The sequence below is a fragment of the Canis aureus genome, chromosome 26 (genome assembly GCF_053574225.1).
Source record: "Canis aureus isolate CA01 chromosome 26, VMU_Caureus_v.1.0, whole genome shotgun sequence".
In the NCBI taxonomy this organism is placed as follows: domain Eukaryota; kingdom Metazoa; phylum Chordata; class Mammalia; order Carnivora; family Canidae; genus Canis; species Canis aureus.
In genome coordinates, this window is record NC_135636.1 from 48,038,883 (window position 1) to 48,047,649 (window position 8,767).

Genomic DNA, 8,767 nt, shown 5'->3' on the forward strand with positions numbered 1-8,767 from the left:
GGGTTCAACTTTGTATATGGTGTTAAAAGGAGGAGCAGTCTTGCATCTTAAGCCAGCCTCGAGAAGTTAGGAGGTCCCCATGGCATTTATTGCAGAAGTGACAAATGCAGCCCATACTGGGAGACCATTACCATTATGATTTACACAGTCCCCGTTGGGCCCTATCAACACTGGGATAGGGACGCCGGGGTGGCTCAGCGCCTGCCTTTGGCTCAGGTTGTGATCCTGGGGTCCAGGATCGAGTCCCACATCGGGCTCCCTGCGAGGAGCCTGTTTCTCCCTTTACCTATGTCTCTGCCTCTCTCTGTGTGTCTCTCATGAATAAGTGAATAAATAAAATTTTTAAAAAACAAAACACTAGGATAAGCGAACTTTGTCCATACTTCTGCCGCGTGTCTTCAACATCCTGGCTTCTGTCTGCATCACTCTTTTCCAACGGACTCAGTACTTTCAGGTAAATCTGCAACCCGATGTTTGCCTTTTCATGTTATTTTGAGGGACAGTTGCAAAGGAATAATGCCAGCCTTCCCTGGGGTCAGTGTGAATAATTAAGCAATTGGCGGGGGGCAGTGGTAGCCTCCTGTTCCTACATTTTAATTGAGCTGGCTATTTCTCTCCAGGAAGACTCCAAACATAAACACCTTGAATTTATGGGTAGCATTTAGAACCACAAATAAGTTCTGGTTTCTCATTTTTGTTTTCAATCTATGTGCTCTTCGAGGGAATGAAACCTATCACAGTTTTATCAGCAAAATGGGAATCTCTACCCATTTGGTGAGATGGACCGCACTGGCATAAATGTGTGTGTTGCTGTGCATTTGAATGGCTAATTTCACTGGTGTCAGATGCTAAGACAGTGTCCCTCAGCAACTGAACATTACGTCGTAGTTGAATTTCGACATGACACAAACTTATATGGTTGGCAGCGCCACTAAGAATGAAATCTGGGGACCTAAATGGGAAATAATTTTAAACTAAATGAAAACCTCAGTTTATACTGAAAGATTCAATTGGTTAAATACAAATCTGGGGGGGATCCCTGGGTGGCTCAGAGGTTTAGTGCCTGCCTTCGGCCCAGGGTGTGATCCTGGAGTCCTGGGATCGAGTTCCGAGTCGGGCTCCCAGCATGGAGCCTGCTTCTCCCTCTGCCTGTGTCTCTGCCTCTTTCTCCCTCTCTCTGTGTATTTCATGAATAAATAAAATAAAAATATTAAAAAAATACAAATCTGGGTAAATGAGACATTGGAATAGGTTGGCGATTTTGGTGGAAGTTGGTGATGTGTGTATACCTAATGTCGCAATGGGAACCAAGGCTTAAGGGGTAGTCCTTCAGATATTCTTGGTCTGAGATTGCCATTCCCAAAGCCTTGTATTCCTATAGCTCCTTAAGGACACAGTCACAGAATTATCTCTGCACACCCCATGTGGGAGGCAGGCAAATCCCTACCCACCGTCCTCCAAAGCACAGGGTGCCCACTGACTGCACTGTTGGGTTGCCTGTGAAGAGTGGGAGCCTGGCCCCAAGCTCCTGACTTCTCACCCAGTGCTCTCAAAATGCCAGCAAGTAGCTCCAGAGTTCACTGAATTGGACTGAAGTTCTTATGGCTTGCAAAGCGAATTCTTTACAGCTGGCATAAAGGTCTCATTGCTCAAGTGTAATCTAGCAAAACCACCAAGCCCCCTCCCCTCCCCAGACGCTCAGACTCTCAAGGGCATTGAGAAGTGTGCAGTCATCTTTTTGTAGCTGCATCCAGCCCAGAACTACTTGGAGAATATATGGAAAGTTCCAGAAAAGAGAATGGCACCTCACAAGGGACAGCATGGTGAGGTGCTCCAGATCCCCAGTGGCTTATGTTCCAATCTTCCCTCTATCACTCTACAACCAGGAGTTGGGAGTAGCCACTTGGCCTGCATGCATTCAGTGCCTACCGTGTGCTAGGAACCGTACAGACAAATAATAACAGGACAGGCAGAGATTCTTGCCCTTGGAGAGTTTATATTTGGGGTGGTGGGCACACAGGGGAGACTCAGTAAGGTTATTAGCCCTCCGTGAGGTCTGGACTTTTGCTAATGAGCCAAATCTTTATTTACATTTGGGCACATCCTTCCTATAGGCCTTGGCTGTGTGGTGACACCTCACCACTGCTGTGTTTTGTCAGCCAGCAGCCATCGGTACACAGAATGTGCTGCCAATAACCCTTGATGTCCGGAAGGTGTTCCCGCCAGCCTTGCAGGATCCCACCTGCCTGTCAGTGGAAGGACGGAGTGTTTTACATCAGCAGTGAACTGGGTCAAAGTTTAGTCAATCACAAGTTGTGTAAGAACTTGCTCTGGCTGGTCTAAGGACAAAGGCCTCCCAGCACTCATTAACAACTATCTGTTCAATGATTATCTCCCTGGGGCTTATTGTGGTGAGCCCGTCCAGAAGCATGACGGACAGTGGCCATGATCCAAAGTCCTGCCCCTGACGTCAGAGACGAGCCTCCCTGGGTGTAGCCGAGGGGTGGGGCCTTTCTCCTCAATGGGATTTAAGACCAGGAGGCTCTGCGACCCAACAGCGAGCACGGCCTTCCCACTGGGAACGCACGGCTACCAGCAGGAAGAACCGCGAAAAGAAACCCTTGGATCTCTCATCGAGGTCATCCCAAAACAAGAACAGTAGGTAGAGATTTTTAATTTACGTTTCTAAAAATTACAGAGGTAACACCAACCCATTTCCTTTTCTCCTTAGAGCTTCGGCTGTCTCGTGATGTGTCACCCAAAGAAGCATGTGGAGTTTCTTTGAGGGTGTCTGTCATTTTGTTCAAGGAGCCTGTGTTTTCTGTTTCAGGAAGCCTTGGTGTCCGTGGCCCTTAGCACAACCCTGCAGAAATGCCTCCTCAGCTCCAGAATGGCCTCAACTTCTCAGCCAAAGTCATCCAGGGCACCCTAGACAGCCTGCCCCAGGCGGTGAGAACATTCGTGGAAAACAGCGTGAAGCTGTGCCAGCCTGAGCACATCCACATCTGTGATGGCTCCGAGGAGGAGAACCAGCAGCTGCTGGAGCACATGGAGGGACAGGGCATGATCAAGAGGCTGCGGAAGCTCAACAACTGGTAAGCCGGCGCCCAGCCCTAGCATTCACAGCCTCCCCTCAGCTCCTGCAGTGCTACTGGCAAGAGGTGGATGGAGACCCAGCAGGGGCTGGGGGAGGTGGGGGTTGTAGACTCCTTTTTTTTTTTTTTTTTTTTTTTAAGAGTCTTAAGTCTTTTTCACTTAACGAAGTGGCTGGAATCATACAGACTTCAATTTAATGATATTCATAGAGTGACTCAAGTCTGCAATGAGATGGTACATACAGACACTTTTTGCCAGCTAAATCCCTGATTAGAATGACAGACAGACCTGCCCTGTCCTAAAAGGCAAGCTCATAGCCTAGTAAATGTCTCCTTGACTTTGCCCCAGCTGGTGTGGTTGTCCACAGTCACGGAGCACTGTCAGTATGGTCGGCATCAGCGAGGTGTGCAAAGAGCACGACAATGAATGGGACTGGCCCATTCCTACATGATGCTTGACTGAAGGGAATCCAAGGTACAGATGCAATGCACAATGGTGGCACTTCCCTCTCCATTCCTAACTTGTGTATTTTTTTTTTAATTTTTATTTTTGCAGCTGGTTGGCTCTCACTGACCCCAAGGATGTGGCCAGAATTGAAAGCAAGACAGTCATCATTACCCAAGAGCAAAGAGATACTGTGCCCATCCCCAAAACAGGCCTCAGCCAACTAGGTCGCTGGATGTCAGAGGAGGACTTTGAGAAAGCTTTCAATGCCCGATTTCCAGGGTGCATGAAAGGTGAATGAGACATTTGTTTGACTAGGAAAAATCAAATAGAGGCAAAGGCAAACCTCTCATTATTATATCTTCCCAATGGTAATTGTGACAGCACTGAACACTCCTGTGGCCTCAGATAGCTTTAAATTCATGTATGAAACTGGCAGCAGATTGAAAATGTATAGCTCACTTCTGAGATTGAGGATAGCTCAGCAGAACCCAGTGGCACATTTACGAAAACTCTTTCATTTTGGCATTCTGTTCACTTTTCAGTGCAGTCTTCAAAATTGGGGGTGGTGGTGCTGGTAGCCAGGGCCTGATGTTGCTAGTGGGGACTGTGAGAACCAGCTCACCTGGTCTGTGGTTGTGGGGTCATTTCTCACCAGTTCCCACCGACTGGCTCCCCCAGGTCGCACCATGTACGTCATCCCATTCAGCATGGGGCCCCTGGGCTCGCCTCTGTCAAAGATCGGCATCGAGCTGACGGATTCGCCCTACGTGGTGGCCAGTATGCGCATCATGACGCGGATGGGCACATCTGTCCTGGAAGCGCTGGGTGACGGGGAATTCGTCAAGTGCCTCCATTCTGTGGGATGTCCTTTGCCTTTAAAAAGTAAGTGTATTATTTCAGAATCAGAAGTTCGAACAACAAATCAGGTTGGCCTTAAACCCTGGGCCTTTGCTCTGGGGATCCCCAGGTGGGGACGGGGCCCACTCACCCCGGATGTGTCCTCCTGCGCAGAGCCTTTGGTGAACAACTGGCCGTGTAACCCAGAGCTGACACTCATCGCGCACCTGCCCGACCGCAGAGAAATCATCTCCTTCGGGAGTGGGTACGGCGGGAACTCGCTCCTCGGGAAGAAGTGCTTTGCCCTCAGGATGGCCAGCCGGCTGGCTAAGGAAGAAGGCTGGTTGGCAGAGCATATGCTGGTAAGGGGCCAGGAAGTTCTGCACGCACACGGTGGGACGTGGAGGTGGGAGCATGGAGGTCCGAACATGTGTGGAAGAGCATCTCCCATCAGGCAAGACCTGACCAGGGAGGACAGATTTAGAAATTCCACCAATGATTGTTAATGCTCTTTTGAATGCAATAGAACCAATAGAGCTCCTTTAGACTTTATTATGTAAAATGTACCTTTTGCTACCAAAAGACATAGATCTTGGGAACCTTCTCTTTGGGGGGAGGTGGGCACTCTTCTAGACTGAGCCACTGACCACTAGGAGGACAGGAAGGAACAGTTTAAGGAGGAATCTTGTTCCCAACAGATCCTGGGCATAACCAACCCCAAGGGCCAGAAGAAGTACTTTGCAGCAGCCTTTCCCAGTGCCTGCGGGAAGACCAACCTGGCCATGATGAACCCCAGCCTCCCCGGGTGGAAAATAGAGTGCGTGGGCGATGACATTGCCTGGATGAAGTTTGACCAACGAGGTAACTCTTTTAGGCCTAACTGTTGACAATAAGAATTGGACCCAAGTGAGCTTTTGGCTTTCAAGGCGTGCCAAATCCTCCCAAATCCAGTGTTTGGATTTTTCAGTTAGTTATTTCACATCTTGCAAAGCCTTAGGAATATGTATTCTGTAAGCATTCTTTAATTTAATATAGAATCTGGATTGAAATGGGGCCATATGTTGCTGCTTGTTGACACAATAAATTTGTTAAAATAGTACTGGAGGAAAATGGACGAGGAAGAAAGGGTTGTAAAAGTGTCAAAGTGGAAAATAATGCTCAGATGAGACAAGAGAAATCTCTTTTAGGAAGGAGGGCGAAAAAAAAAAGGACTTGAGAATTTGGTGCAAAAATTAGACTGGCCAGAGCTAAGAGTATTTGCTGGGTTTTGCTCGACATTCACTTCTACTTCTCTGCTTTAAAACCTTCCAGGTAATTTAAGAGCTATCAACCCAGAAAATGGCTTTTTTGGTGTGGCTCCTGGAACCTCTGTGAAGACCAACCCCAACGCCATCAAAACCATCCAGAAGAACACCATCTTCACCAACGTGGCCGAGACCAGTGATGGGGGCATTTACTGGGAAGGTATTGACCAGGCACTGGCCCCAGGCATCAGGATCACTTCGTGGAAGAACAAGGAGTGGACCCCCCAGGATGGTGAGCCCCCTCCGGAGGCCCCAGGGCTCTAGCCTGCAAGCACTGCTTGTTTGGGCCAGATGCTGAGGGGCCTCTCCTCTCTTGCTGTTGTAGGGGAACCTTGTGCCCATCCCAACTCACGCTTCTGCACCCCTGCCAGCCAGTGCCCCATCATCGACCCTGCCTGGGAGTCTCCGGAAGGGGTGCCCATTGAGGGCATCATCTTTGGAGGCCGCCGACCTACTGGTGAGCCTCTCCTTTGTTCAGGTTGGGGACGTGGGTGTGTTGCCTAGCGGAGGACATCCCTGGAATCTCTCCTTTTTCATGACCTTGTCAGAGGGTGCCAAAGAGCTCCAGTTTCCAAAAATCCCGGATAATTGGCAAGACACCTGGACCCTTTCTGGATCCTTGACCTAACGTAGCTTTATCCAGTTTACCTTTCTGTGGCACAGCCTTGGTGATGTAACTCTGACGACAGTTTTGCGCACTTCTGCTTTAGGGGGACAAAATTAGCTCAGTTAGAAAGATACCGTCCTGCCCTGTCTTTCCATTTTGTGAGATGCCATCGGCAGCCAACGGGTCTGGACCAAAGCCTTTAAGGGACAATTCTTTTCTCCTGCTACAGGTGTCCCTCTGGTCTACGAAGCTCTCAGCTGGCAGCATGGAGTTTTTGTGGGGGCGGCCATGCGATCAGAAGCCACAGCGGCTGCGGAGCACAAAGGTAAATCAAATGGAGGATCTGAAGTCACAAAGGGTGATGGTGTGCTCTGTGACTCTCTGTCTCTGTCTCTGTCTCTCTCTCTGCCTATCTGTATGTGCAGATACATGTGTCACAGTGCAACACCCAGCAGGTTGATGTCAACGATATATGGTACCAACATCATCCTATGAGAGCACTTACCAACCCAATTCCCCCGCCCCCCTCTGTCCATAGGCAAGGTCATCATGCATGACCCCTTCGCCATGCGGCCCTTCTTTGGCTACAACTTTGGTAAATACCTGGCTCATTGGCTCAGCATGGCCCAGCGCCCAGCAGCCAAGCTGCCCAAAATCTTCCACGTGAACTGGTTCCGGAAAGACAAGGAAGGCAAGTTCCTCTGGCCGGGCTTTGGTGAGAACTCCAGGGTGCTGGAGTGGATGTTCAATCGCATCAACGGGGAGGCGGGCGCCAAGCTCACACCCATAGGCTATGTCCCTGAGGACGGCGGCCTGAATCTGAAAGGCCTAGGTGAGATCAACACGAAGGAGCTTTTCCACATCTCCAAGGAGTTCTGGGAGAAGGAGGTAGAAGACATCCAGAAGTACCTGGACGAGCAGGTTAACACCGACCTCCCCTACGAAATCGAGAGAGAGGTCCTTGCCCTGAAGCAAAGAATCAGCCAGATGTGATCAGACCCGAGAGCGTCACCTTTCCAATCATCCCCTTTTCTAGTCCTTGAGATGTACCGGGAGCAGGAGGGAGCACGATGTCCCGAGCGGACGCCGCCTATCCCACCGTAATGACCACACTGATGAGCCGATTCATTTTCAAATGAAAAATGCTTTCATTTTTCAGATCAGACTGCAGATTCCAGGCTCGTAACTATGAGATCAGGAAGGGAAATCATAGCAGGTCTCCAAAATTCACTACCCGATGCACATTTGTTCAATCCTGAGGACACTAGGCAGTTAGGCTTTCCCATTCTTATCACTTCAGCTCTATCAGTTAGCCGGAATGCACAGATAAAATACTTGAGCTGTATATATGGGTGTGTGAGTGTGTGTGTGTGTGTGTACTTCTTGTTATCTGAGGTGTATATAGTACCTTAGGAAAAATCTTGGGCAAGATGACCTAGTTGTTGCTAGAAAGAAATGTTGCTTTATTATTAATATGTGTGTTTAAATTATTTTTATATACTCCTGTTACTTGCCTTTACGTAATTTCAGTGTTTTCCCTGACACTTCTTGGAAAAATCGCAAAATAAACTTTTGTAGAAAAGATGAATTCATTTGCTTGGTTTTTCTCATCCGAACTGCCGAGAAGCAAGGAGCTCTCTGATGGAACATCTTGTGGTCGGAATCGCCTCCAAGGGAGGTGGGGGGCATCAGGATCGTCCCTAAGGATGGAGTGAGCTGGGGGAGGGGGTGTGGAGGAACAGAAAGGAGCCGGATGGGAGGTATGAGCAGAGAGGATGTCACCCCGGGGTGACGTGGCACCACAGTTTGGGTTTCTGAGTTAACCACCAGTTACTGTCTAGAAGCCACTAGTGAGTGTCTTTAAACGATAGGTCCTGTGTAACCGAGTGGGAGAATTTCAAATGTGCTTTTTGTTGGACAAAAGTTTGGGTCTGGGGGCTCAGCTTCCACATTACATAGAGGCCAATTTCACGGGCTTTGGTCAGTCAACACTTCCTGGCCAGCGCTTTTCTCATCTGTCATCCACGACGGAGGAGAATAGAGAGAAAGCCAAGCGGAGTTCCATGGTGCAAGCATTAATGGAGCGCCTTCTGTATACAGAGGAGTGCGCCAACGGTGGGCTGCCCTGATGAGAGCAGGTGGCGTGGTTTGGCCTCAAGCCCTCACCTGGTCCCTGTGCTCACAGCATTGATTGGGTGTTTGGGAACAAGGCAAAGGAACCCGGAGCTGGGCATGACACATGCATTCAGCAGATAAGCGCGGCATCTGGGCTTGCTGTGTCCCCGTCTGCGCAGAGGCGGTAGAGCGGCTTTACCCCTCACCCCTCTGCGAGCTGCGTGTTCTCAGATTAATCATCACACCCCAGCACCTCGGCTTTCCTTGATTTCACCACCTGCAAACTGGCTCCTTCCCCTAAACTCCTTTGTGCCTTGCTCCACGTGGAAAGCGAAGCCGAGATCACCCCAGTCTCGCAGCT

The 8,767-nt window shown here is 49.4% G+C and overlaps 1 protein-coding gene across 2 annotated transcripts; it reads left to right on the forward strand.

Annotated features, from left to right (window-relative positions):
• The first annotated feature begins 2,504 nt into the window (after positions 1-2,504).
• On the forward strand, positions 2,505-7,879 carry PCK1 (phosphoenolpyruvate carboxykinase 1). 2 transcript variants are annotated; one of them, XM_077873693.1, is made up of 10 exons: positions 2,505-2,662; positions 2,831-3,095; positions 3,652-3,833; positions 4,222-4,425; positions 4,555-4,742; positions 5,079-5,241; positions 5,692-5,916; positions 6,010-6,141; positions 6,521-6,616; positions 6,830-7,879. In XM_077873693.1, exons 2-10 carry the CDS (start codon positions 2,872-2,874, stop codon positions 7,282-7,284), a joined length of 1,869 nt encoding a protein of 622 aa, XP_077729819.1. In that variant the 5' UTR covers positions 2,505-2,662; positions 2,831-2,871; the 3' UTR covers positions 7,285-7,879. The 2 variants fall into 2 exon arrangements, with proteins under 2 accessions (XP_077729819.1, XP_077729820.1); XM_077873694.1 differs by having other exon boundaries at positions 2,505-2,658.
• The last annotated feature ends 888 nt before the right edge of the window (positions 7,880-8,767 follow it).